Genomic DNA, 27719 nt, shown 5'->3' on the forward strand with positions numbered 1-27719 from the left:
CTTGCATAAATGAAAAATTAGTTTTATTCATATAAAATAGTTTATATATTGTGATTTTTACAAAATTATATAATTTTATAATACTCTATGTACATTATCCATTTTATTCGTTTTAATATAAAGCAAAATTTTCTCTTAAAATTACATTAATCACAGATGTAAGAGTTTTTAACTTTAAACATCGCCGTTTTTAAATATTCATTTTAACAATAATCGCTTTTAGCATCATATACTTTGTTGATTATGTAAAAAATTGTCTTCTTTGTCAACAGGCGGCGGTTGTGTTTGAATCGTCGAACTCGGACCAGCTGTCAAGTAACCGGCGGTTGTCAGTGTACCTGCTACAATATAACTTATTAAAAATTGTTTCAAAATCATTCCATGTATTATTGTATGCATAATTTGTAACGTACCAGTAAGATAACTGCTTGAAGATACATTTGATATAAACAAATCGTGTTTTTGGTCTTTGTATTGTGCCCAAACATTGGACTTTTCGAGAATACCATTTACTTTATCTCCATACGAAATACTCTTTGCCATTGATTTTAGTGCCTTGACAATTTGAGCTTTAGTTGCAGCAGAGTTTTCGATGTAACTCGATTCATTTTCCAAAATATTTAAAAGATAAGATACCATTTCTGCTTCTAAAGCCTAATACATTTGAAAATATTTTGCAATGAGTTTGATTTTTTCTAAATAAAAGATACATTTAAAGAACAAACAAAAATATGGCGTATTAACCTGCTTTATAAGTCTATCTTCGTTGGTGGAAAATAGCTTGTTTAACGTTTCACATGCTACTGCAATCATATCTTTGCGCGTCTGCATAGCATATTTCAGTGGGCGTATACATTCTGTTTGACTCATCGAAGTTATACAAATCTAAAATTTTTAAAATGCATGAATGATGCATCGATCTATACAGGATATACATATGATATGATTTTTTACAGTACCTCGCTATTAGCCAATTGATGAAGTATTAAAATAGCTGCTTTATAAACAAAAGTTTGAGCACTCTGAACGGACATTTGCCGGCATAATCTTGGTATGTAACCAAAAGATGGAACATGATCCGCAAGAGAAGGTTGTGACTGCAGAAGGCAAATTAATCCCTGTGTAGCAAGGTCTAATGTTTCCGACTAAAAAAATGTTTAATTTTCGTGAAACAGGTAAGAAATAATAGTAATGGAAAAAATTAAACTCAGAAAACTTACCTCCATTTTATCCTTAGCCATCAACGTCAAAATGGTATCCATTAATTCGCTTAAGAATTCTTTTGGTTTTCGCAAAACCCAAGCTGGATTTGAAATAAATAGTCGGATATAGACTCCACCAATTACCACTTCGTTCTTGGCAATATCGATATTGTTCTTGTTTTCCGGTAATTTCAGAATAACTTTTTCATCATTCTTTTGCAGCTTGTAAAACCTATAGTTTAACAATTTTTTTTTATAAAAAAACTATTGATTACTGATATTAACCAAGTAATCATGGGTTTGAATATACACTTACTCCGATTTAAGTTCCGAGACGCTTGCGCATACTTTAGCTTTAGTTTCATCATCCCAAATGAGTTCAGGATTCTCGTGTTGAGTTTCAAACATCTGGACACACTGCTTTGGCGAGTCGCGAATAGCTTCACTGAACAAGTATGGCAAGAATTTCGAAATGTCCAATTTGACTTTAGGTCCAGCAAGTTTATCTGAAGACATTTTTGCCAAGAGTTCGGCAGCAAGTTCACGGATTTGTATATTATTTGAATTACAAAACAAATCAAGAACATAGATTACAGCGCCTGGAATAAATCGTCATTAGTATAAATAAATGAATAAAACATGAATAATCAACTTACCTTTAATGAGGGCATCCTTCACAATTCTGGTAGTGCTCATCAAAGCGTGTAAAATTTCTAAAATCAAAATCTGTTTGTCTCGCAGTATATTCAAGCTGAGTAATAAATGAGCTATTACTTCATTTGATGCAATATCATTTACACATTCCTGATTATGTGTAACATTGTATATAACTTCCAAAGCTGCGCTTCGAATGGATGCACTGTTTGAACCACTGATCAAGCTAAAGAGTAATTTAAAATAACCAATGCATTGAATTTCCACGCCAGGGTTATATTTTATAATATTTTTTAATGCTTCTAAAGACATAGTGACGTTCTTTTCCATTCGACTATCACTGATAGTCTTAATATTTTCTACTTTAACTAGATAATCCAGCAAATCAAGTGCGAATCCTTGTGGGTTCTAAAATAAAAATAATAATGAATAATAAAATTATTAAAAGTTGTAAATTTTGTGTAACACTATTAAATTACCAAAATTTGGAAATTGGGTTGTTCATTGTAATTTTTTACGAAAATTTCTCCAATCACTAACTCATCCTTGTGAGCCGAATACTTGAAGTCCGAGAAGTCATGCTCTAAGTTGCCATTACTGCTAACAACTTTTTCATGAACCTTACTCTCGAGATATTTAGTTAATTCTGCCCTAGTGCTATTATCCCATATCAAATAAGGGTTGCAACAATTCGAATTGATAGTCTTGAGAATTTCTTCTGGTTGATCCGAAGAAAGCTTCCGCGCTAGGTACGGGGTTAGTAAGCTTTCAAGAGCAGCAACCGTCACTGGGTTGTGTGGCGTTTCGTTCTCATTCTTCAAAAATCCACTCAACCTAGCGCATGCTTTTATGGCTAACTTCGCAAGTGTATTTGCGCTTTCTTGTTGATTTTCATCTTCCGTCTTTTTCACTCCACTTTCTTCCAAAGTGTAATCATAGTTGAACAGGAATAATAGTAGGTACCACAGAGCTCCAAATTGTAAGAATTGCATTTGCAAAATACTGTCCGTGGCAAGCGAAGAGATGCACTCGGTCGCGTCGGAACATAATTTTGTCAAGTGCTGTAAAAATAAAAAAAAATTATTGTAGCAGCTTCAATATTTAAAAATATCGTTATCTTACCTTGAAATGCAATATACGGCAAAGATCTTTTATCAATTGAGGAAGTTCGACAATCTTTTCTCTGCAGCCCTTGAAATTACCAGCTACGGTGAAACTTTTGGTAATGTAAGTGCAAACTTGGACTGCTATGTCAGCAGGTTTACTGGATTTATTTAAAACCGAAACACATCTAGTGTAAGCGTTCAACAAAATGTCGAATCCACCCTCTCTTCTTAATTCTTCTGCATTTAAAGCAGAACAGTGAACCGTGTGGTACGAGAGTTCGCTTGCCGCAATAAGCAGTTGCACAGGTTTTGAGAACAATCGCTCATCATCAGATTCTAGTTTAATAGTTTTGATGAGTTGTGGATACCCAGCGTACTTATATGGAGCTAATTCCTTCCCATATCTTGAAAAGAGGATACTTTGAGTTCTTATAATTAAAATTATATTTTCAGGATTTGGACCATCTGAATTCCAGCAGTTTCTGCTACACAAAAACTCGTATGCTTGATTTACAGCCTCGAACTTGTCCTGAAAATTTTAAAAGAAATATCAAATTAGTTTTCCATGGATTTATGAAAATTATGAATTGTTTTTCACTCACTCTGCCTTGAGGATTTTTGTCAGGATGATATGTTTGAGCCAACTTGTAATAAGATTTTCGAACGATAGATTCATCATGATACTGACCAGTTTGCAAACCCAACGTTTTATAGGCTTCGTCGATTGTCATCGCTGGTGGTTTTTTCTCCACTTCTTTTTTCCACTCGATCAAAACATCTTTCAGTAATTTGACGGGATTTGATATTGGCCACATGGGAAATTTGACCGTATCACATAGGTGACGCAAGTAAAATATCTGACAAAACAGCTCCTTCTCGAGTTGTGGGTACCTTATGGCTGGTATAGGTATGTACTGATATCTGGCCATGGTGTGACTCTTCAATTTCGGCGAGAAGTCAGATATATGAGCGGCTATTTTACCGATCAATGTGCGACGCATTTCCGCGTTCCAAATAGCTTCCGGCGTATCGAAATCACCTAAAAATATTTGAGCAAACTTTTCTGGTCCATGATTCTCCAAGTAATTGATCATGGCTTCCGGCAGTAACTGGCCTAGGATACTCTTCTGCATGATGTCGGAAATTTGAACGTCGTCGCCTCGAAAAGCTTGTTTCATGTGGGTGAGTTGGAGAAATTTAGCAATCGGAAGAACGTTGGATCCGGTATACATGAGAATAAAGTAAAAAACTCCGGTCAAGTACACTTTGGATATTTCTGGATTATCCCTGATTATCTCGCAGAGTAAGGTAGCAACGCGTTCAACCAACACTGGATCGAAGGTGAGTAGCAACTGTACTATGTGGGGCAGGCACTGAAGATCCGACAAAAGACGTTTGACACGTGGGAATGGCCTTATTATAGCACCGTCGGGATCCCTGCACGGATAATAATTGCACATCTGGATCAAAATATTCAATATCAAAGTCGATAGCTCGCTCTCGTTAATCACGGGATTACCCTTGGCGACCAGGGACCATTTCAATTGAGGAACTTGAGCAATGACTCGCCAACTATCAAGACCCTGTGCCCACACTTTGGTCTTATGGTTTATGGTATTGCTTGCGTACAGAGCCTTTAAATCTTTGATGCTGATTGGACCCTTTCTTTTTTCTCCATCATTGTAGTACCATTCTTTTTCCATCGTGGCTTCACTATCGGTTCCAGCTTCAATGACATTTGTTTGAGTAGGAACCACCGCCCTCGACGTATGCAAGTGAGCCAAAGTCAAAAGATCAACCAAAGTTTTGATGCCATTTTGATCCATTATGTCTTTGACATTTTTGCGGTGCAGTATTAGTTTCTCCGTAAACATGACCAATCGATCTCGTTCAGTTTTATCAATGCAACGCTCTAACATTCCAATTATGTATTTCGTGTCGGAGAAAGGTCCGATATCTTCGTAATATCTACCGTAAACTATAGTCATGGCTTGCAAGCAAAGACATTTCATCTCAGTTTTAGTAGTCAGTAAAAAACGATGATACAAGTCGTTAAAAAATTCGTACGATTTTCTAATGGGATTTTCCAGCGAATCTTTTTCTAATAATAGTCGTAGATAATAGTCACCGATTTTCACTTCATCTGACAAACATTGATATTGCACTTCGAATTCGCGATGATTCCACGCAATCAACGTAGTACCCGATAAATCTTTATCAGAGGAAAAAGCCCGAATTTCATTTTCAAGCGCTGAACGTAGCTCTTCTCGTGTTTTGTGATTCCAGATTAAATTAGGTAGCGCATGGTCTTGATTAAACTTGTAGTAGAAAAGTTTCCAATTGGATTCAGATTTAACTCTTTCGCGACGTTTTCTTAAAACAATAGGACGATCTCTCATTTTTTCTCGCCTCTCGATGCCTACTCTAGCACCCCAATGCTCTAAGGCATTTTCCAAGTGCTTTTCAACAACTTTTATTTGTTTCTCAATCATAAGCCACTGCGGATTTTTTCGGTTTCTTGCAGCATGATCCAAGGCTATTTTAACATTATCTCGATGATCAAGTCTTTCTTGTTCTAAGTATCGATCGGGTACTTTTTCATCGGAATCCAAATAATTTAGCAGTCCAATTGGCTGAAAAATTCATATTCACGTTTTAAAATTAAAAAAAAAATTACACAGAAGACATAGAATTTTATAAAACTTACCATGATTCTCTTCAATAATCCCATGGCTGTTGGGTGACCAGTAACCCAAAGACCAACCAGATGTCTGCATAATTGACGGTGAGTCAATAATCTACCATCAGTACTCGCAGAAAAAAGACTATTCAATAAATGCCTGGGCAAGGCACCTTCTGCAAGTGCCAATTCTTGCATTTTAGCAGATACTTCTTGCACACCTTCTTCTATTATTGCTCTCATGATCAAGCCAGCTCCTTTTACTATCGCTAGGGATGGATGCTGAAACAATCGAAACAGAGATCTTCCTCTCTCAGCTACCATTTCCAGTAAATTATCAAAATGTTTTCCATCGGTAGTTTCGCTGTACGGAACGCACAGAGCAAACGTCAAAAAATCTAACATTGCCGAAACAACTAACGCTCCGGTCCCGTGAGTCTGAAAGTAAAGATAAAATTGTGTTGCATTTGTTGTTTTATTTTAACCAATAATCACTAGTTTTCTGCGTATCAACTTACAATATGGCAAATCCACATGTCAAGTAAACTTTCTAAAAATTTACTATTTCCCAGCAAGCTGCTTTTGTTCAATTGCTCTTGTCGCAAATCGCATTCATCGTGCATGGGTTGCATGAGAGCACAGACGCAATCAATTGCAGCTTGAGTCACGCCGCAATTTTGACGTTTCAATGCCATAACAACTCGACTACCAATAGACTCGCGGAAACCTGGCAGATTCGTAAAAGCTGTGAAACCAACTTTGCTAGCGATTAATCGCCGCAGAGCGTGGAATTGAGACTCAATTTCTGAATCCGAACTAAGATCTTTATGCACGACAGCATTAAGAGCGTTGATTAAGATTTTATCTTTATTTTCGGTGAACAGGCCCTGAAAATTAGGTCTATTGTTAACAGTTACGCGACTTGAAAATATATTCAAAATCGATATCTAAAAAAAAATAAATAAAAAAAATTTTTTTTCGTAATCATTAAAAATATGGTCATTTTTATCAATAAATCACACAAAAACTTACATCTTGTGAAACTGAATAAAGAAGGCCACTATAAGGAATGTTTGCATTAAATCTCTCCAAAATATCTTCAAATGTATGCCCATTAGGAATCTGCTGTAAAAATTTAACATGTAACATTTCTATATCTTCTTCAACTGGTAAGCTTAATGGACCTAATCTTTTTCCTCTGTCAGTAGGACACATCTGCACATGTACATCTCTATTTCCTGATGCTCTTACACCATCTAATAAAGATGCTAATATTGAATCTCTTTCAGTGGCATAATAACTGCGTATTTGTCCATTCACATATTGAATGAGAAATAGTTGGGAATGTTTGTTATCTCGAATTAAAGCAAAAATATCGGATAATGGTCTTAATGTACAAATATTATAGGTTTGAGGATCTCTCTCTAACAAACAAGTGTCAGATAAACATAATATTCGTCTCTGAGGTTCAGCATGTCTGGATGAATTCTTCTGAACTGTGAATTCTGATACACTAGTTATATGTTCATCACCACTAAATTTACCTAATCGCTGTGCAATACAATCTTCAAGATTAATTGATTCTTTAGGTATTCTTATAATAATACCCAAATTATTGGCTGCTGATTCAACTAACTTTTTTCTAATTTCATCAATATACTGAGATGAAAATAAATGCAATCTGCCAAAACCACCATGAACAATAACAAACCCATCTTTATAATCTTTTATAGTGACAAGACCTTCGAAATCTTTGAAATAATAACTTGCTAATAGCATATTAGTTGCTGGATCTAACTGATCCAAACTGTATGGGGTAATTTCTAATACTACTGGTAATCGGGTGTCAGACCAATGATGTTTATAGGCTGGGTATCTCTATAATAATGTCATTTTAAATGATTAATTTTAGTGCAAAATATACAATAATATACATTAATTATATATCAAAAGTAATACATTTCTTACTGAAGTTTCTCTTGGTTTTTCTGCAAAGCTGTTCAGGTATTTTAAAGCTTCAGTTAATAGATGGGATCTGTGTTCAGAACTAAACTTCATAGTTTCTACTTTTCTCTCTTTGCGCATAGATATACTGAATTCATATGATCCAACTTGATTTTTATTATTTGGTTGTACACTAACAAAATCTGAATACTCCCATTTATTTGTAACTTCTAGAGTATTTGGGTTGTATGTAGTAATGCCCATTGACCCAATGGAAAAAATACGTTTGTACCTAAGATGAAAAGCAAAAATGAAATTTAAAAATAGTTAGATTAGAACTGACGTTTCTAAATGATGACGAGATTCAAATTAATACTAAGTAATTGTAAAGAGTTTTTATTAAAAAAACAGAAAGTTAATTTACTTACTTTCCTTTCCATGAATGCTTTGTGACGAGGAAGCAAGCCACATCTTGGTTATCTTTGATTGGTATCATTTTGAGTGCCTTGCAAAAATGCGAATTCTTATTTATATGTCACCCACGATCACTTCTTGCACTCTCATGAATACAATATCTCCACTTAAAATAAATAATCAAATTAACGATCAAATGCTTTAAAACAACAGACATGAAGAGTTTACTAATATAAAACAAAGCGTCGGGTTAAAATAAATGCATGTCAATTTATCGTGTCAAACGTTTAACATTGAACGGAACAACATGTAAGAATTAAAATTTCAACAGCAGTTTTCAAATAAATGATTCCACCGAGCTGAAATCTGTTCGTCAAGCTCTCTCCAGGTATACACATGATCGACTAAAGATCACTGACTAAGTTTTGCGATGAGTGGAAAAGTAAAAATAATGTTTTTCGTAATCATCCATTATCTTTAGTATTATTATACTTCAATGGGAGTATACTAAAACGTATGTATGTGTGATTGACTTAATGGCTCGTATGGAGACTATCGCACATCCTACACAGCCGGTGGTAAGACTTTTTTTGTTCGACGACATATAATATTATATGCTGCGCTATCGCGTGATATACAAAACGAATCACAATAAGGAACTGCCAACGCAGTCAGATAAGCTCGAATCTGCAGAAGAATTGTAGAAATGCTTTACTATATGTGTGTACTGTGTATGTATACAGTTACGATATGAAGTTTGCGATGACAATCCTTCCCCCACCGGCTTTGTAAATTCACTGTATATGTATGACGGCGGATTGGTTTTGTGAATTCGTCTGCTGAAAATAAAATGAATAGTAGTTAGGTATTATGTCGTAAAAACTACAGAATTTTGTTATTCATATTATTATGTGATTATATTATGCGATTAGGTAGATGGTGATACTGAAGAGTAGTGCAGTAATTTTTAAGCAGGGCACATTGACAGATACATTCCGCATTCAAATCTAATCATGGAGTTGTATTACTATTTCTGTTTACTTTTTTTACCGCTTTTGTGTGTACAAACTTTCGAGGTAAGCCTTTGTTATACGAGTTTTTGTCAATAGTTTTTTTTCATCCAAACGATTCTTAAATCTTATATTCTACGTTTAGTTACCAGAAGGATTTACCAAAACAGATCACTCTAATAATTGGGCAGTTTTAGTGGATACATCGAGATTCTGGTTTAATTATCGCCATGTAGCCAATGTTTTATCTATTTATCGCAGTGTCAAACGTCTTGGTATTCCTGATTCTCAGATTATACTAATGATTGCTGATGATATGGCATGCAATCCAAGAAATCCCCGACCGGCTACAGTGTTCAACAATATTAAACAGCATATAAATGTGTATGGGGATGATGTTGAAGTTGATTATAGGGGATATGAAGTTACAGTAGAAAATTTCGTAAGACTATTGACAGGTAGATTGCAGGCTGAAACACCCAGATCAAAACGATTACTAACAGATGAAGGATCTAATATTCTCATTTACTTGACTGGGCATGGTGGAAATGGTTTTCTGAAATTTCAAGATTCTGAAGAAATTACGAGTCAAGAACTTAGTGATGCTTTAGAACAGATGTGGCAAAAAAGAAGATACCATGAAATATTATTCATTGTTGATACATGCCAAGCAAGTTCAATGTATGAAAAGTTTTATTCACCAAATATATTAGCTGTAGCTTCAAGTTTAGTCGGAGAAGATTCTTTATCCGTGAGTTGTTTTCACTGATTGTTTTTATAAAATATACATAAATAATTACTAATTCAAACACCTTTATTTACTCAAAAATTACAGCATCATGTGGATCCGGCAATCGGAGTGTATATTATTGATCGTTACACTTATTACGCTCTTGAGTTTCTTGAAACTGTTGAATCTTCCAGTAAAAAAAATCTAAGTGAATTTGTATGTTCTTTTATTTTGTTTGTTTGAAAAATGTATTTATAGATGACTATAAAATGCTTTTTGTTGCAGTTAAAAGTATGCCCCAAGCATTACTGCCTGTCTACTGTAGGAGTTAGAGATGACTTATTTAAGAGGAATTTGTATGAAGTACCAGTTACCAATTTCTTTGGAGCTTTGAGACCGATCCAATTAACTAATAATATCTTTAAAATTGTTGAACCTATAAATAGTATTGGTAGCATTAGTTCTGATGCTAAAACATCAATTAAATATAAGTATTTTCCTGAATTCCCCACAATAGTTTCATAATGTCAATAAAAATTACCATAAGATTTTGTAAATCAACACATTGAATTTCTTGAATTATTTTTCCAATTTCTGAATTTACGTTCAATGTATAATCACATAGGTACATTATTAATAATTATTATAAGCATCGTGTGGAATATTGGTATAAGTCGTATAATTCATACTAGCCGCCACGAGGCGCCCTCTATGTCTAATATGAATTGTCAACTGAAGAGGGGGCATATTTCATGTATTCTTTCGCCGAACCCTAGCCGTCAGCGAACAGGCTACAATCCACTATCCAGTACAGTAGTCCGATAGAGGTTACTTCGAACAGATCGCTGTACAATCGCTGAATACCTGGTACGTATCAAACACTATACTACTCACACGTGCTTCATGTATTTCCAGTTTTCTCTTTGTTGAGTTCTGATATTTTAATTTTATTCATTATCCAATATTTTTGATAATTGATTGTTTCTGTAAGTAATAATTTCAAAAAATATGCAACTTTTTAGTAACCATTTCCTTGTTGAGCTAAAAAATAACATTAAAATTTTCAAGTAATTTCCGAACCCCTAACCTTACAATACGTGTGACATGTAATGTAACATGCCGGGTATTGTATTTTCTATATATACTTATTAATCCAATGTTTATATTTTCAGATTGATATTTGATCAACATTAGATACGATATTTTGCCTAGTTACTTTTTCAAATTCAATTAAATAAAATCATGACTAACAAAGAAGAGCAAACCTCAGAAGTGTCTTGTGAAATGACACAAGAGCCATCAACAAAAGTGACTTCTGAAACCAAAGAAGAGCCATCAAAAGAAGTTACTTCTGAGACCAAAGAAGAACAATCATCAGAAAAGCCATCTGAAACTATGACTATCCAAAAAGAAGAGCCAACACCAGAACTACTTTCTAAAATTAGGAAGCAAGTTGAGGTAAATATTCAATTTATTTGAAAAAATTCTTTGGAATTTTTTTTCTGTAATACTCTTCCAGAGATCGCACATTTTCATTTCCTTTATTTAATTTTAAATTACTTAATTTTATGGTATTTTGTGTTTTAGTTCTATTTTGGAGATGTGAATATGCAAAGAGACAAATTTCTCATTGAACAAACAGGCCTTGATGAAGGATGGGTTCCAATGACTGTCATGTTGAATTTTAAAATTTTAGCTTCACTCAGTAAAGATGTTGAAATCATTTTAAAAGCTTTAGAAGATAGTGAATTAATAGAAATATCCGAGGATAAGAAAAAAATCAGGCGATCACTTGATAAGCCATTACCCACCTATGATGACGAATACAAAAAAAATCAAGAGAAACGTACTATATACTTGAAAGGATTCCCATTAGATTCAACTATTGACGCTTTGAAAGCTTATTTTGAATCCGAGGAGAGCATTGAAAGCATTGTCGTAAGTATTTTTTTTATTTAAAGTGATTGTAAAAAGTGTGTATTTCTGGTTTTTTGGATGCTAATGATGTCAACAGACATATCTGATCATATAAATTGGAAAAATTTAATAAACTATTTTTCTATTTTCACAACTCATTTTGCAATATGAAAAATAACATTTTTTATTTTTATTTAGATGAGAAAGTATAAGAAAGACAAGAATTTCTTCTTCAAAGGTTCCATTTTCATGCAGTTCAAGACTTATGAAGATGCCAAAAAATTCTTTGACCAGGAATCAATCAAGTTTAATGATACTCAACTTGTGAAAATGTGGCTGTAAGTTGAAGGATCAATACCAAACTACTTCAATAACTTGACTTCTACTACAATCTCTATACTTCTTTATATTATAAATTAATCTATAATTCATTAATGAAAACTTTTTTTCTATTATAGGGTTGATTATGTTAAAATGAAGGAAACTGAAAAATCTGAGAGGCAATCCAAGAAAAACAAAAATCAGAAAAATAAAAAACAAGATTCAGAGGAACAAGATGGAAATGAAAATAAATTTAAAATTCCCACTGGTAGTATACTAAAAATTACAGATATCAAAGAAGATATTACTAGAGAAAATATGAAAGAAAAGCTAGCAGAAATGAATTTAGAGGTTGCTTACATTGATTATAAAACTGGAGATGGTCTTGGATACCTTCGTTTAGTAGGAGAAAATTCAGCAAAAGAATTGATGGATAAGTTAACTGATGGTCAATGGGAAGTAAAGGATTGCACAATTAAATGTGAACCTGTAGTTGGAGAAGAAGAAACACAGTATCTTAAAAAAATAGAGGAAGGACAATTATCTCATAGAAACCGTCGTCACTTCAATAGAAATGGATCCAAAGGTTTTAATGGCAAAAGAGGTTTCAAGAGGAATCGTAGTCCTTTCAAAAATGATGCTAAAAAGCAGCGATTAGATAATTAGTTTACTTTTATTTTTATAAATCATTCAAATAATGTATCAATAATTGTTACGAATTTTAATAAGACTTGGTAATTTTTTTATAATACATTGATATTGTAAATCTTAAATAAAAATATTTCGTTTTTATAAATTTTCATGTTTCATGTTTCTCCTAACATCTCATTATCATGGTCACCTAAATTTTAGATTTAGTCACTTCACATGGTGAGCCAAGATTTATCAGTATCATAAATCTAATTTTCTTGCATGATAACTCGTCGCTGTGTCTGTTTGTGCCTAAGTTCTATTTGTTTTGAGAATAGTATGAAATGTTTGGAAAGGCAGAGGTCAGGATCAAAACATGGGAATAAATATTAATTTTTTTTTGTTAATTCATATTTATTGTTAATAAATTAAGAAGTACTTAAAATATGTTGGTACATGATGAAAATGCATTTTTAGATTTTAGATTTTAGAAAATGCATATCTTTATTACTTGCTGTAATTTGCATTGATGTAATGGAAAAGAAACACTAGAAAGAATAGTGTAACTCCTAGAATATTAGCAAATATGGCTAATTGTACATCGGTAATCATCTGCAATTGAAGATTTTTAATTAAAAACTAACTTTAATGAATAATTAGTTTTGTTTTATTTCACAATATACTCACAGTGATAATTTTTTTGTGTCAATACGAGAAGAAGTGTTTGATTGTTGTATCAATTAGTTGAAATCAACAGTTGATCTGGCACAGTTGTGACACGCAAGACTTCTCAATATTAAGGTTAGCGCACCGACTAGTAAATACATAAAAATATAGAAAAAGAGCAGACAGAAACTGTTCAGTGCAACTGCGGAGTGCTGGTTGAGGCCTCTCGTGCAAGTTATTGTAGGTAATAAACACGAATCTACAAAAAATAATCATCGAGCTTATTTAATTTGGAAAAAAATTAATTTTTTGTAGCATAAGTACGAATAATCTATTCTCACAGTTTTAATTGTGATATTTTTTACGTATATTTATTTTATGTAAATAATTTTCATTTTCAAGATGCAAAACGTTATCATGGTATATTGTAGACTTTGTCTATGTGTTTTTAAATCACTATGTACTCAGTGAAACCTGCTTCATTCATCAGTTTTCATCAACAACACACATTTTTGAAATTTTTGCTGATTGCTGTTAATTAATATCAGATGGCTAAAGTTACATTACATTTTTTTTCAAGTTTAGTGAATAATTTGAAGTAAAAACTATATGTAGTTGATGTACTAACTGGGAATTGTTTGTGTAGATTTTCAAAATGAATACCAGAAAAAAATGTAAACTACTCGGTGCTATATTTTTAATAGTTTTTTTATTGGACTACATCGGAGTTTTTAAACATATACTAGAAATATCATATATAAACTTTAATTATCCATATGATGGAAATATTCAGCCTTTAGTTTTAGATTTAAGACAAAACAAAAAATCAGATGTTCATGTTATAAATGAATATAATTATCCTTATATTAAAATTTCAAATAAATGCATGGAAGCTGAATCTTTGAGAATAGTATTTCTGGTTAAGTCTGCGATGGGAAATTTTAACCAGAGGACAGCTATTCGAAACTCATGGGGTTTTGAAAAAAGATTTTTTGATGTACCAATGAAAGTTGTTTTTGTATTAGGAGTGAATCCAGGTGATTCTCAGATTCAGCATAAAGTAAATACTGAATCGGCTGAGTTTCAAGATATAATTCAAGCCGATTTTATAGACTCTTACTACAATAATACGATAAAGACAATGATGGCGTTTAAATGGGCAGTTGATTATTGTAGTAATTCCAAGTTTTATATGTTTGTTGACGATGATTATTATGTATCTGTTAAAAATGTATTAAGGTTCATCAGAAACCCTACTCAATATCCTCAGTATCTTAAGGATACAACAAACTTAAGTAAGATTATTTTAGCAAAATTTTTATAATTTACAATACATAGTAGACAAAGTTATGACTTTTATCATTTTACAGAAAATCCAAGAAAAGGTGCAAAAAGAGATTCAAGAAATCTACATTTTAATCAAAAGGAAATCATATCTGACATTAAATCAGCCAATGTACATCTTCAGATTATCAGAAATAATGTAGAAGCATCAAGATTTAAAAGACAAATTTTAGATTTTGATCTTCCTGATGATATACGTTTGTTTGCTGGATTTGTTTTCTTATCATCTCCTCATAGACATAAATTTTCAAAATGGTATGTTTCATTAGAAGAATATCCATATGATTTATGGCCTCCATATGTTACAGCTGGTAGTTATATTCTGTCAAAAGAAGCTTTGATGGACATGTATTATGGTAGCATGTACACTAAACACTTTAGATTCGATGACATTTATTTAGGTTTAATTGCAAAAAAATTAGACATAGAGCCATTTCATTGCGACGAATTTCATTTTTATAAGAAAAAGTATTTGAAAAATAATTATGAATTTGTTATTAGTTCTCATGGTTATTCAGATCCAAATGAACTGGTAAAAGTTTGGGGAGAACAAAAAGCTATGGGCAATGCTTAAACAGTATTGAAATCAATCTAATTGTATAAATGTAAATACTAAATATACACACTTAATTTAGTGATTTCTTTAAAAGTAAGTTGTAAAAGAATGCTAGATTTAGTATTGTTAAATAATAAATAAAATTGATATTTATTGAAATGATATTACGTATTCATCTTATTTTGTTATAATGAAAATAAATTAAAAAATGCTTTTCAAAATCCACATTCCTTCATTAAAATTCCTTTTTAATCATTTGATATCGTTGCGGTAGTTAATTAAACAATTTTTTAATAGTTTAAGATATAAAATGGATTTGATAATTTTTTTGGATCCCCGCTAAGGCTCACAAAAAGATTTCTAACATTACAAACGGGGCAATGCGAACGTAAGTTCGTAGTCATGAAGTACTTCAAATGATTGTAATAGGCTGATTGACCCATAAATGAGATTGAGTCTTATCAATCTGCTCGACTAACTTCCTAGTTTAAACATGCGAGGGTTTAGTAAATCACGCCATCGCCTACCGTAGAGCGACAGTTTTAAGACATGTTGGATTTTTAACATTAAATCGATCATTGGGAAATTTTTGAATTTTTTTTTAAGGACTCGAAGCTTCCTTAAATTCGACGAAAAATGTATTCAACAATTTTGATGAATTTTTTGTGTATTTTTTTCAAATATTTCTTAGAATAAAAAATGTTTGTCTGATATTTATTAAATTTATTAAAATGTATACTTCGACGAAGTGATTTTTTTTTTGAGCTTTTCGACAGCTTAGCTTTTTCTTAGATTGGGTTTATTTGTTATACCAGTTTTGAGCTGCAGCGTTCAGGTTGTAAGCACTTGTTTGAGGCATTTACAGGCCAAGATGCAATTACTTTTGAAGTGGTCAAACTTTTAGGTCCTTTTTGCTTTGATTGATGATGAATTTAATTTTTATGTAAAGCATACAATTTGGCTTAAATGGTTTTAAAATTATGACAAGTGAACAAATTAAAAAAAAATCAACTTGATAGAAATTGCCTAAAGAGAAAAATTAATCTTTGATGTACATGAAAAAGGGTCATACACTTTGGTGTGAAATTAATATTTTTAGATTTTCAACGAAAAAATGAAAAGGGGATCAAAAACTTGTTTAAAAATGAATGAAAATGATTTCTAGTCTTTTGCGACTTTAAGTAATTCATAAAAAAATCAGCAAGTTGAATTTCAGTTTAGCGAAATATTACGAAAGTAGTGCGTTTAAAGCGAGTGATGAATAATATCGTCTTGTCTTTCAATTATGATACTTTTAAAGTTTTGCATGCTTGAAAATTTTTTAATGGAATTCAAATCATTACACTTACAGTGAAACCTCCCTTTAGCGGACACTGATAGTTTCGAAGAATTTGTCCGCTATTGAGAGGTGGCCGCTTTTTCAGAAGTAGACAGAAAATTAAGATATGAACTAATGATATAAATTAAAAATGAGTGTTAATAATCAATAACGTATGAAATTGCGGATATTTTTTCGTTTTTGATGATTTTTTCAAAATTGTTGTAAATTCATCTCAATATTTCATCGTGCGGTGTCCGTTAAAATGATTGAAATGTACGAAAAAAGTGTCTGCTATTAAGAGGTGGTTTTGGCCGCTTTTAAGAGGTGCTAGTCCCATAAGAAACAATGTACTTCTGCCGAGATCGCGAAATTCGTCCACTATTGAGAGGTGGCCGTTAAGGGAGGTTTCATTGTACATGGGGACAGCTAAAATGTAATTATATGTATAATTCAGTATCACATAGTTGGGGAGTGTAAAATATCGAAAACTGTATGAAATCCAAATTATATATCGGTCATTTTGCGCCTCTTTCGGATGAGATTTTTTCGGATTACCGAAAATATAATTACGCTGGCGAATTTGGTCAGTTTGCAAATATTGGTGGTAAAAAAAGCCGAATAAAAGCGATTTGACGCATTGGATTCCGGGGTATTCCGAGATATAAAGTTGTTTTCAACAGCGGATCCTTCGGTCCAGGTTCGGAAAGCTTAAAGCTCAGGGTAGAGCTCTTGAAAGTTGGGCTAAAGACGGCCAGAAGCTCTCGGCACCGCTGTTTATAGCGGCCAAGAGGCCCGAGGCATCTCCTTGGTCCGGATCGCCGTTGACTGTCGATCTCATCGCAGCAGCAGCGAGCTACTGGCCGCGGGCTCCGCGGCAACGGGATTGACGCACGTAGGCTACACGAGTTGCGGAGAGATAAAGAGTCGAGCTTGCGCGCATGCACTAGGTGGTCCTGCTAGACGGAGCTGGGCTTGCATCCCCTACAGCCAAGCGCCAAGCTCAGAGTTCACATGCGGGGGTTGCGCGGCTGTATATAGGTGCTGGCTATGGTCTACGGGTGATGGAAGCGCCTGCGCTCGCGGAATCAGACGGAGAAAGAGAATCGCGCAGCGTCGGATGGGAGCTTTGGTGGCAGCGCCGCTGCTGCAGTCTCGCATTGACCCCTTGCATTTTCGCACGCAGCACTAGGCTATAGAGTTGGCAGCGCGGGGAAGGTAGGGCAATCGCGAGTGCGCGCAAAGCCAGTGGCATGTACCTGGCCTTACCTTTATGTAGAGATCAGACCATGGCCGAAAGCTCGGGAGCGCGCGAGCGAGCCCGCGAGCTCAATCCGGCGAGTTGAAGGAGTCATCGGACCCGGACCGGCGCCCATCGGCTTCGCGGACGCTGATCTCTTGGCCAGCCTCGTCCATGCCATCATCATGACTCGGCATGGCTCCTCGAGCTGCTCTCCTCCTCGGCAGCTCGCCTTCGCTCTCGCTACTACCTGCCTCTTGTTGCTCAGTACTGCAGTGCTCGTTTGCTCGGCCGACTCGGCCAACCGACCCAAACAAGCTCCCGTTACTAATTCCACTATTCGTAGTAGTAGTAGTAGTAGTAGTAGTAGAAGTGATATAGCCAGTGTTGCTAGTGCTGCCAGTGGTGCTATCGGTGCTTTCGCTGCGTCCCGCCACCAGCAGATTCAGAGGCCGTCCTTCATCGAGCGTCGGGTTCGCTATCACGCCGCGGCCGCGAGCAGAGCCGCGAGTCGAGTCGCGAGTCGAGCAGCGGTAGCAGCAGCAGCAGCAGCAGCAGCGGCGGCGGCGGTGGCGGCGGCGGACGAGGCGCAACAGGGTAGCAAAAATACCGCCACCGCCGCCACCATCAGCAGCAGCAACAGTGCGAGCTTTCAAATTCGTCACGAGAAATCTCGCGGCTTTTTCGGAGTTCGTCAGAGAAGCACTGCTCGGTTCGGAGCTCGTTCCGAGGACGACAACGACGACGACGACGACCAAGACGACCAAGAGGTCGACGAGGAGGAAGACGAGGAGGATGCCTCCTCGAGCTCGTTTCCCTTCCTCTTGCCCGAGTCGCTGCTGCTCGAGCCGGCCGATCGGCAGTACTTGGCGGACTGGAGCAACGCCAGCAGCAGCGGTGCGGCCAGTGGCGGCCCAATCGGCAGCACTCAGGACTACTACGACTCGTTCAACGAGTCGAGCGGCCTCGAGCAGTCGACCTACCCGCCGGGTGACTGGCCCGGAGCCCTGGACTCGGGCCAGGTGGACATCGTCACCCGCTTCCTGCGCATAATCGAGAACCAGCACCTGCTCGGGGAGAACTGCACCGCGGGCACGGACCTGAACCTCGGCGAGGGCGTCGTCGACCAGTACGCCCAGGAGCGCTTCCGGCTGGAGGCCAACCTGGCCGTGAACCGGGCCAACATGCTGACGCGCCTCTGGAAGTACGCGCCCGAGGTCATGAGGTCGTCCGAGTATCTGCTGCACGCCAGCGTCCTCTCCATGGTCGAGTTCGACGAGGACATATTCGCCGCGGGCAACTGCTACGACAAGCTCCAGTACAGGGACCGCTGGCTCTACTGCCCCTTCGCCCACCGGCTGCAGGACGAGGAGGGCGTCCTCGTCAAGGACCTGGCCGTCGAGTACAAGTACTTGAGCAACAGCAGCGAGTGGTTCTTCATCGCCCGGAAGAACGCCGAGCGCCGCATCGCCAGCTACAACGAGTTTAGCAAGAGTCCGTGCCAGTCGCTCGACGCACCAACAAAAATAACAAAGCTCTTGCCAGCACGAGTAAAATTTGTTTTGTTTTTCTTGCAGATTACCACATGTTCAGCGACAGCGAAAACAACCGCAACGAGCGCACCGACGACGAAATACTGACGGTGCGCTACGAGGACGGCCGCTGGTCCAAGCCCTACTACGATTGCGGCGGTGGCAATATATGGATGCTCACCTACACAGTTCCTTTTTTCGGCTACGCCAATGATTCGTACTTTTTCAAGTGAGTCCGTAGGGACTGCAGTGGATATTGACGTTTGACGGCCGCGCGCGCTAATCGCATTATTTGCCAAAGCGACGGCCGACAAAAAAATAAACCATTCGGTCGCGCCGATTGAGCTATCTCGCGCGCAAATCCTTCGCACGGCCAAAGTTTTATTTAAGCCTGCAGCCAATCCTCTCTCTCTCTCGCTCTCTTCATTCTATCTCGTAAAAATGTCACTGCGCGCGCGTCACGCCAAACGGCCGCACGTGAATTTTATACTTTATTGCCCGGGAATAAAAAGATATTCCGAAATAAAAGCCCCGCTTTAAAACTTATGCGGATTGCAGTGCGGAGCCACGTGCAGCAGCCGAGCTTGTGCTTTCGACGAGACAGCTATATAACTTTGCAACTCTGCCGCCGCTTGAATTTAAAAACAAATTTTATCAAAAAAAAAAAAAAAAAAAAGAAGCTAAGATTTCGGCGAGATCTGTTATTATGTATACGTCGTGCGGTATTCTTCGCGGCAGTCGTACAGCGAGTAAAAAGTACTTTTCAAAACATCCTTCGCAATGTGACTAAAATTGACGGCAACTTTCGTACGTGCGATCGAGTTGGGCAAAAAACTCGACAACATAAACTTTAGCCCGTCTATTTCTAAGTGGCTGAAGAGTTAAAAAGCTTCGCGCGGTTTCGAGAAAATATTACGGGCAAACAGTTGCGGGGCAAATGTTTCAGCAAGAACCCAAAGACCTCATTACGGAAAATTTCATGTTTCGATGTTGGAGGCGCGGAAAACGAATAGTTCATAAGACTTTTTCGATACTTTGATCCGCGTGCCTTTGGACTCGATTGTACCTTTTTTCCGTTCTCTCGTTACAGAGGCACTAGCGGAATAGACATTGATTTACGAAGAGTGGATATCGATCAATGTCCCCTACCTGCTGGATCGACGCAGCTCAACATATTCGCCGCAAGTGATAAATGCAAAAAACGGACAACGGAGGTAATCGAATTTTCCATCAGCGGCTTCGCTCTCCTACAAAGTCCGCGATAGACGGCTCGGAGCGCATGTCGGTAACTATATAGCGAAGATGTCATTGGCTCTGATTTTTTTGCGCAGTGCGTGGCCGTGCCAGGCCTCGGCTTCCGTCGTGGCAGTTATCGATGCATTTGCAAGCGAGGCTTCTATTACCCCGACACGGAGTCGTCCAAGCGCTACTTCAACGGCACGATCATCGAGGAAGAATATGAAAAGCTCGTATTAGTAAGTTCGATACATTCGCATGTATGGCAGACCGGTCTCGCTAGTTAATTACTTGATTCACTTTTCACTCAATTATGCGTAATCAAACATAGCTTCGTGGAACTTAATTACTTTCCATTGTGAGGCGCGAATACATTAATTGCCTCGCAGAAAACTTGATGCTGATTGAGAGCTTCAACATTAACGAAATCACTCCTTTTTTTCTTCCCTCCCCTACTCGCTCCTTTTTAAATTGCAGAGTAAAAAAAGTTTGTACAATGTAATTGGTGCTTTCGAGTGTCTACCCTGCGCCGAAGGTTGTGAAATATGCGAAGACGCTTCTCCTTGCATCGCCTCGCTCAATTGGCTCATGAGGACTACTATTTTAATTTTAGAATGTTGCGTTATAGCCTGTCTTCCCGTAGTCATAATTTTCACTTGGAAATATAGTAATGTAAAGGTACATCGTTGTTATAGCTGCCATAAGCCTGCACTGCTTCTCGGATTAACGTTTAATGATTTCGCAGGTTGTTCGAGCGGCGAGTCCAGTTTTACTTCGAGTGATAGTTTTGGGAGCATTTCTTATTTACTGTACTGTAAGTGCATGCGATATTTTAATTTTTATACGAGTCAGCCTCTTATGATTACTGAAGCACAATCTTTTTTCCATAGACTATTGTGATGTACCCACGTCCCAATATTATCACGTGTACCATTCGAATTTGGCTTCGGGAAATTGGATTTTCTCTTACTTACGGAGCGCTAATGTTGAAAACGTGGAGGTAAGTCGAAACCTCACCAACTGCACAATTTTTCCAACTAACGACTTTACTAATTGAAACATTTTTCCAGAATATCTGTGATATTTCGTGTTCGCTCTGCCAAAGCTGTCAAAATAACCGATATGAACTTATTAAAACGTCTTGGCCTAATTGTTACAGTATTTGGTATATTTTTAAGCATACGTACTTTAGTTGCTCCGCCTATTGTTATTGTCGCGCGCACTGCAGACGATTTAAAAGCGTACTTATGTCGAACTGATTGGTGGGACCATAGCTTCACAATAAGTACGCAGCTTCACTTGTAGCTACGTAATTTTTAATTAAGACCATAATGAAAATTGCATTCTTTCTTTGCAGTGGAAGTAATTTTTCTAGTTTGGGGAATCAGATTGTGCATAGTCGTGAGAAAGGCACCCTCCGAATTCAACGAAAGCCGCTTCATTTCCATGGCTATTTACAACGAATTTTTATTGTCCGTATTTTTGAACGTCTCCATGTTAGTGTCATTACGAAATTCATTTTTTTTATGAAATAATTTTTCTCGTAATAACAATTTTGAATACTTTTTTTGCTCTCCATTTGCTCAGGCTGTTTCTGCAATCACCGGCTAACCCAGATCTGTTGTATATAATTTTCTTCTGCCACACTCAACTAACCGTTACTTTACTACTCGGTTTAATTTTTGGTAGCAAGGTAAAATTGACTAAAAAAAATAATTTCACCCATAACATTGCATTAAGGAAGCGAAAATTATTCAAAACTTTTAATTGCAGGCTTATGTTGTTTTTCGGGAAAGCAGCAGAGAAGATTCCAACAGTAAATACACTGGTACTACGAGTAAATTTTTGGGAAAATCCTGCAGAGCACCTGCAACGAGCAATCAAACCAATTCCATTTCATTGCAACAAGCTAACTTGACCGAGGATAGCGATGGAATGACCGTAAGTTTTTGAATTTTTGTAAAAGCTCGCTTGAAAAAGTGTAAGATCGTAATCGAGGGGCTTTTGTACTTTCAGGAGGAATTTCGTCGTTTGTACACGCAACTTGAGTTGCTGAAAGAAAAAAACCTGAGATTGGGTAACCGACAGTTGGTGAACAAAATATTAGCTATGCAAGAGGCGGCGAAAAAAGTGGAAATGCCGGTCGACGCGATAATAGCCATGCCGCTGCTACTGCAGGAAAAAGCTTGCTCGGATGAATCATCCTCATCTTCGAGGTAATAAATTCCCAATCTGATTAAAATCGTTTCTTTTGTCAATTTTACGCGGGCAATAAAATATTTTTTTTATCTTTCGTAATCTTAGGAAGAAGTGCAAACTTATAAAAGCCTACGAGGAGCGCCTAAACGATAACGTTGACAATTCTGCGGTAGACATATTCGAAAACAATGAGACTGAAATTAAAAAAAATACGTCACGGGCTTCAGAAACTGATAAAGAAACTGTACAAAACGACGATAAAAATGTCACAGATCCTACAAACGTAGATAGCGCAAATGCAGATGACAAGATCGAAGTGAGTGTGAACGTTCATGGGGAAAACCCTGAAAGTCAGAACTCGGAACGTAAATCCGGACACGCCAAGACTCATGCCATCATAATTAATCTCGATGACAAATCCAGATTTTCGGAGGAAGTTACTGTATAAACAAATTTAAATTAAACAGAAAAAAAATAGTTATGTATATCAATAAAATATCACTATTAAAAAGACTGCGACATGAAAATATATCATATTTTCAGTTCCAAATAAGTGTAAATTCGTGATAATGATATTAATTTAATATTTAAAAAAAAATTGTTTTATTATGTAAATTGTTTAAACTTTTAAATGCCAAAAAATTATACGTCGAATAAGGTTGTACTCGAATTAACGACCTAGCAACGGAGTCTTTTCTTACGCTCCTGCTCAATATAACGTACATGCAATAATTTATAAAAAAAATCTGTTTGTTACCAATTGCCATGAATTTTAACCATGTCATAATTTGTGAATAATGTATGAATAAACGTAAAACTAATCATTCATCTACAGTTTTTTAATTAGAAAAGTTTCGATCTCCTTACGTGAGTGATAGCCGCCACTGAAAAATCTGATGTCGCAATGTCATCGCCGGTGGCCTCAAAAATTGAAATTATGCATCATTGAATTAAACGCCACTTGACTCTAATGCAGATCGGAGAGAATAAAAAAAGAAAGTGCGTTTCTTAAAAGGCTACTAATAATTATGAATTCTTGCAAGAAAGCCTCGACCTTGAACTCGATGCGCACTTCCACTTCAGTTATTTTCATTTTCGCAAACGTAAGCTAGAGATTCGCTTTGTATCTGTCTCTTTCATACAATTGAACAATAGCAATTATGAAAAAAAGGACAAGTTTACTATTTTTATTTTTAGACATTAGACTTTTCACTTTTTTTTTCATTTAAAACCATTGAAGTCATATGTCCAATCCTGCAGCTTTGGAGAATTCGAGTTTTCTCATGACTGTATAAACGGCGTCTTCTACGCAGGGCTTGGATTTGTTAATCAGCCACTCCAATGTAGTGGGACAAATCACGAATATGGCAAGCGCACTTACTGCTGCTGGAGCAAACAACATCACGATCACCTAGTCACAACGAAACGATTCAATTATTTTATCATTTCTAGTTATTATTGTTGATTTTTCAAAGATAGGCTATATGAATTTTCTGAAAAATATACTTACGTGCCATATCGAGGATATTACGAACCATCCAAGCAATACCCTGGCAGCAGTTCTGGTATAGGGAGACAAGTTTCCGTTCTCATCGTATAATTTGTAAATAAAATCGGCCACAGTTGACGAAGATGATTTGAATAACCTATGGTAGAGTTTCATTTTGAACCTTGCTTTAGAGCTTAGATTTGAATTCAATTAATTTTTATTTTCTGAAGATTGGAGGGTAATTGCAAATAGAATTTGAAAGTCGAAAAGTTTTGAAAAATTTTGACGAAATTTCAACTGGAAAAATGATATCTGGTTTTTACGCTGAATTTTAATGCTGCGGACTAAATAACAAATGACATGAAAGTAGTCGTATATCATGTATATTATTATTTCATGGTATCAATCAATATACACCTGAAGTGTACTATATTGTAAAATAATAAATTAAAAAATCGAACAAATTCATAGTTAATGATTTAAAAATTTATTAAAAAAATAATGAATCACAGTGTTCAATGAATTGAATTAGTAGAATATTGTCCGAACTTTGTGGAATGGCAAATGCTCCAGCTCTGCTGTGTGTTCTCTTCTATAAGTCCATAAGAAAAAGTCCACTATTATGGAGTTAATAATATGATTTTCCTTTGCTAAATTTTCGTCAGCATTTATCAATTCGATGCATTTAGAAACTATAATTTCCACTGCGTGAATTGAACAACCTCGAATTTCAATCTCTTCAGAGCAGCCTGGTGTTAAGAGGTCATCTGCAAGAAGCGAAATAATGTTATATCATTTATTGCAAGCCAATATTTTTCTTCGTGTGCGTACAAAAGAACGGCCAGATAATCGATCTTATTATAGATAATTTTTTTCGTGACCACACTTTTGTTTTGAATGAATGACTTCTGAACTTGACCGTAAATAATTCAATCACTTCGCTACATTAATTATTATATTCGTAGCACAAAATTCTCATGCAGTGATTTCGTAGAATGATACAACGAGCATTCCAATCACGATAAAATTGATTGTGCTTGTTGACATTATTTACCAAGATAATCGTGAGAAATCGTTATTCATTAACAATTTTAAGCAGTTCCGAAATAACTTACCAGAACTCAATTTTTCATATAATTCCTTACTGTATTCGAGCATGTCGAAATGTAATAAAACTTGAGGTACCCTATAATCCGCAAACATGGAAATCTTATTAATATCGTAAAATTCTCCGAGGCCTTGGCCACCAAAATATGTCCATAAATCCGCTACTAATATCTGAGCCCTTTTGTAAAAAGAAACTAAAAACATTTTTGAAAAATCATTAAAATACATTCACTAATCCTCTTGAAAACAGTTATACGATGAGAAACGTAATTTTACCTTTCTGACATTTATCATTATCACAAAAAACAGCAACATCTTGGAAACATTTGAAATTTGAGACTATGATATCGAGTAATTTCATAGCAGACTTTTCACATGTCTCAATGCAAGTCAAAAATGTACCTACAATTTTTTTTAATCAAATTTATGCTTATAAAAATTTAAAGCTGGATGGTATATTCTGACAATTATACGTGCCATTAAATTTTTCTGCGAGTACGCTTCCAACTTCGTTTAAACATTTTAGTCTTTCTTCTAAAAGTGGGCACAAGCCACTTCCTTCATCTCCCCGAAAAATATTTTTCACTTCATTGAGAGTTATTTTGGATAGAAAAGATGCATTTGTAATGTCTATGCCATCCTGAAAATCATGTTCTTCCTCAGTCTTTACGAACTAATTTTTAGTATTTATTAAAGTAAATAGATCGATTTGGATGGTACGATAATCAATTGTATTATAAATAAATATTTAACATAATAAATACTAAAAAATGAAGCAGATTTTATGATTATTTATTTTTCTTAAAATTTCAACATTTTTTTTGAAAAAAGTAAAATTAATTTAACTTATTATTTTTATTCCGTCAGTTTTGCTTTTTTTGGCCATCATCCAGTAATTTGACCAGAGAATTGATTTATAATTTGAGCAATCCATCTACAAGTGGCGCAAATCAACACAAACTTTGTGCTTTTCTATATATCATATTTAAAGTAAACTTTATGATTGGAAGATTTTAAGATAGTTTTTAAAGACACTGGTCGACCATGCGATGCTTTTATACATTTCAACTGAATGCAACCAGTGAATATAAATTTTGAGTAAAATTAACTTTTTTCTTAGTCAATAAAAGCTCTGAGAACGTTTTTTCTTAAAAAGCGACATTTACGAAATATAAGGAGAAGGAGTAAAAGTATGACCCGACAAATTGACAAGTTTCGAACACATTTTCTCAATTAAACGAGGTTATGTATGTACTCCAACCATTCGATTGAGTTTTGTGCATGTATTAAAAATTATTATTAATGCAACTTCTGGCTACCGCTGCCTTACTAACTTTGGTTTAAATAATAAAATAAGTTATAACCGTAACTGAACTGAAAGATTCTAGAAAATCAACTCGGCGTATACCGTTCTATTCTAGAACTTAATTCTATCAATTAATAATGACTATGAAAATCAATTGTTTTAATCCTAATACAGATAAAATATTTAATCTGTGCTTTCTTTTTATGTTACGTCAAGTTTTCAACGTTTTTCGACGGATTTTTAAAATTCATTAAACTTCAATAAAATACAAATAATAATTGACTATTGCGATTGTTGGAAGGTTTTTTTTAAATTTAGAAAAAACATACCTCAATTGCTCTTTTCAATGCTGCACACAACGCATAATATCCGCTTTCTCCATTAACTTTCCATTTAGGGCTACTTTTATCATTCCAAAAACAAAAATTCAATGCATCTGAGATGAAAATCCAATCAATAGCATTAGAATAATTTTTAATTGGATGATATTTGGATAAAGAAAAAACGTTTAAACTCAAGTTGCCATTTTTCAGTTCTTCAATGATCTGTTTAATATATTAAACGTTTTGAATTATATTAGAATTTGATTTGAAAAATCTCAATATTCTAACCTTTCTAGCAACGAGGTCTGCTTTTTCATTTTTTATCGAAACATTTTTTGCATTTGTGGCAATCAAAGATGCTGATGCTTTAGGCAATAGAGTCAACATTTTCAGAAAATTAACTAATAATTAAAACAAGCAAACCAAATTTTAATCAAGTAAATTTTAAGAAATTAAAAAAATTTTCAAGAAATAAATGTGTATTTTGACGAGCGATAACTGGCGCTAGTGTATATTACTATTAACAGATACTATATTCTACTTTTAATAATTGATTATCTTCAAAATTTTATCTGTAACTTTGTTTACTATCTCACCTTTGTGTGTCTTCGAAAAAATTTTCAAATACCGATTGTAAACATATAGAAATTATTCTTTCAAATGCGTCATTTATACGTTTGATGTTTTTCCGAGCCTAAAATTTAAAAATTTCATTTTTTTGTCATCACGTGTGGGTATATTAAAATATGAAGAGTTTTGATAAGTTTTGCTTTGGGAATTCGATAAAAATAATCT

General features: G+C 35.5%; 7 protein-coding genes across 16 annotated transcripts; 4 read left to right on the plus strand and 3 right to left on the minus strand.

The window, feature by feature from the left end:
• Positions 1–103: 103 nt before the first annotated feature.
• Positions 104–8695, minus strand: LOC106648041 (dnaJ homolog subfamily C member 13). Of its 7 annotated transcripts, none has more exons than XM_023461916.1 (15): positions 8015–8695; positions 7611–7878; positions 6675–7520; positions 6161–6589; positions 5670–6080; positions 3565–5595; positions 2979–3491; positions 2336–2917; positions 1859–2264; positions 1519–1801; positions 1221–1434; positions 960–1145; positions 745–885; positions 414–654; positions 104–338 (listed from the first exon to the last, which is right to left on the minus strand). In XM_023461916.1, the coding sequence occupies exons 1-15, from the start codon at positions 8080–8082 to the stop codon at positions 226–228; spliced, it is 6732 nt and encodes a 2243-aa protein (XP_023317684.1). In that variant the 5' UTR covers positions 8083–8695; the 3' UTR covers positions 104–225. The 7 variants fall into 7 exon arrangements, with proteins under 7 accessions (XP_023317684.1, XP_023317685.1, XP_014220176.1 ...); XM_023461917.1 differs by having other exon boundaries at positions 6161–6529; positions 8015–8670; XM_014364690.2 differs by having other exon boundaries at positions 104–341; positions 6161–6529; positions 8015–8670.
• A 90-nt stretch (positions 8696–8785) lies between these two features.
• On the plus strand, positions 8786–10269 carry LOC106648043 (putative GPI-anchor transamidase). Of its 3 annotated transcripts, none has more exons than XM_014364691.2 (5): positions 8786–8865; positions 8933–9076; positions 9156–9761; positions 9846–9956; positions 10026–10269. In XM_014364691.2, the coding sequence occupies exons 2-5, from the start codon at positions 9014–9016 to the stop codon at positions 10263–10265; spliced, it is 1020 nt and encodes a 339-aa protein (XP_014220177.1). In that variant the 5' UTR covers positions 8786–8865; positions 8933–9013; the 3' UTR covers positions 10266–10269. The 3 variants fall into 3 exon arrangements, with proteins under 3 accessions (XP_014220177.1, XP_023317686.1, XP_014220178.1); XM_023461918.1 differs by having other exon boundaries at positions 8791–8865; positions 8937–9076; XM_014364692.2 differs by having other exon boundaries at positions 8839–8860; positions 8937–9076.
• Positions 10270–10497: 228 nt separating this feature from the next.
• On the plus strand, positions 10498–12774 carry LOC106660380 (la protein homolog). 2 transcript variants are annotated; one of them, XM_014383323.2, is made up of 5 exons: positions 10498–10607; positions 10913–11198; positions 11328–11678; positions 11856–11995; positions 12116–12774. In XM_014383323.2, the coding sequence occupies exons 2-5, from the start codon at positions 10983–10985 to the stop codon at positions 12642–12644; spliced, it is 1236 nt and encodes a 411-aa protein (XP_014238809.1). In that variant the 5' UTR covers positions 10498–10607; positions 10913–10982; the 3' UTR covers positions 12645–12774. The 2 variants fall into 2 exon arrangements, with proteins under 2 accessions (XP_014238809.1, XP_014238810.1); XM_014383324.2 differs by lacking the exon at positions 10498–10607 and adding an exon at positions 10622–10726.
• A 241-nt stretch (positions 12775–13015) lies between these two features.
• Positions 13016–17840, minus strand: LOC106660383 (dolichyl-diphosphooligosaccharide--protein glycosyltransferase subunit 4). Its single transcript, XM_014383326.2, has 3 exons — positions 17762–17840; positions 13296–13533; positions 13016–13220 (listed from the first exon to the last, which is right to left on the minus strand). The coding sequence occupies exon 3, from the start codon at positions 13218–13220 to the stop codon at positions 13116–13118; it is 105 nt and encodes a 34-aa protein (XP_014238812.1). The 5' UTR covers positions 13296–13533; positions 17762–17840; the 3' UTR covers positions 13016–13115.
• On the plus strand, positions 13599–15263 carry LOC106660382 (beta-1,3-galactosyltransferase brn). The gene is made up of 2 exons (XM_014383325.2): positions 13599–14569; positions 14645–15263. Exons 1-2 carry the CDS (start codon positions 13930–13932, stop codon positions 15190–15192), a joined length of 1188 nt encoding a protein of 395 aa, XP_014238811.1. The 5' UTR covers positions 13599–13929; the 3' UTR covers positions 15193–15263.
• A 77-nt stretch (positions 17841–17917) lies between the features above and the next one.
• On the plus strand, positions 17918–23500 carry LOC106660294 (probable G-protein coupled receptor 158). Its single transcript, XM_023461984.1, has 14 exons — positions 17918–18205; positions 18329–19226; positions 19310–19493; positions 20355–20478; positions 20596–20739; positions 20978–21178; positions 21246–21314; positions 21391–21500; positions 21571–21785; positions 21858–21996; positions 22088–22193; positions 22274–22441; positions 22517–22716; positions 22805–23500. Exons 1-14 carry the CDS (start codon positions 17918–17920, stop codon positions 23145–23147), a joined length of 3189 nt encoding a protein of 1062 aa, XP_023317752.1. The 3' UTR covers positions 23148–23500.
• Positions 23501–24647: 1147 nt separating this feature from the next.
• LOC106648069 (queuosine salvage protein) lies at positions 24648–27385 on the minus strand. Its single transcript, XM_014364739.2, has 6 exons — positions 27213–27385; positions 26931–27146; positions 25773–25935; positions 25572–25697; positions 25304–25489; positions 24648–24955 (listed from the first exon to the last, which is right to left on the minus strand). Exons 1-6 carry the CDS (start codon positions 27309–27311, stop codon positions 24717–24719), a joined length of 1029 nt encoding a protein of 342 aa, XP_014220225.1. The 5' UTR covers positions 27312–27385; the 3' UTR covers positions 24648–24716.
• Positions 27386–27719: the final 334 nt, after the last annotated feature.

The sequence above is a fragment of the Trichogramma pretiosum genome, unplaced genomic scaffold (assembly GCF_000599845.2).
Source record: "Trichogramma pretiosum strain Unisexual culture from Peru unplaced genomic scaffold, Tpre_2.0 scaffold27, whole genome shotgun sequence".
Classification (NCBI taxonomy): Eukaryota; Metazoa; Arthropoda; class Insecta; order Hymenoptera; family Trichogrammatidae; genus Trichogramma; species Trichogramma pretiosum.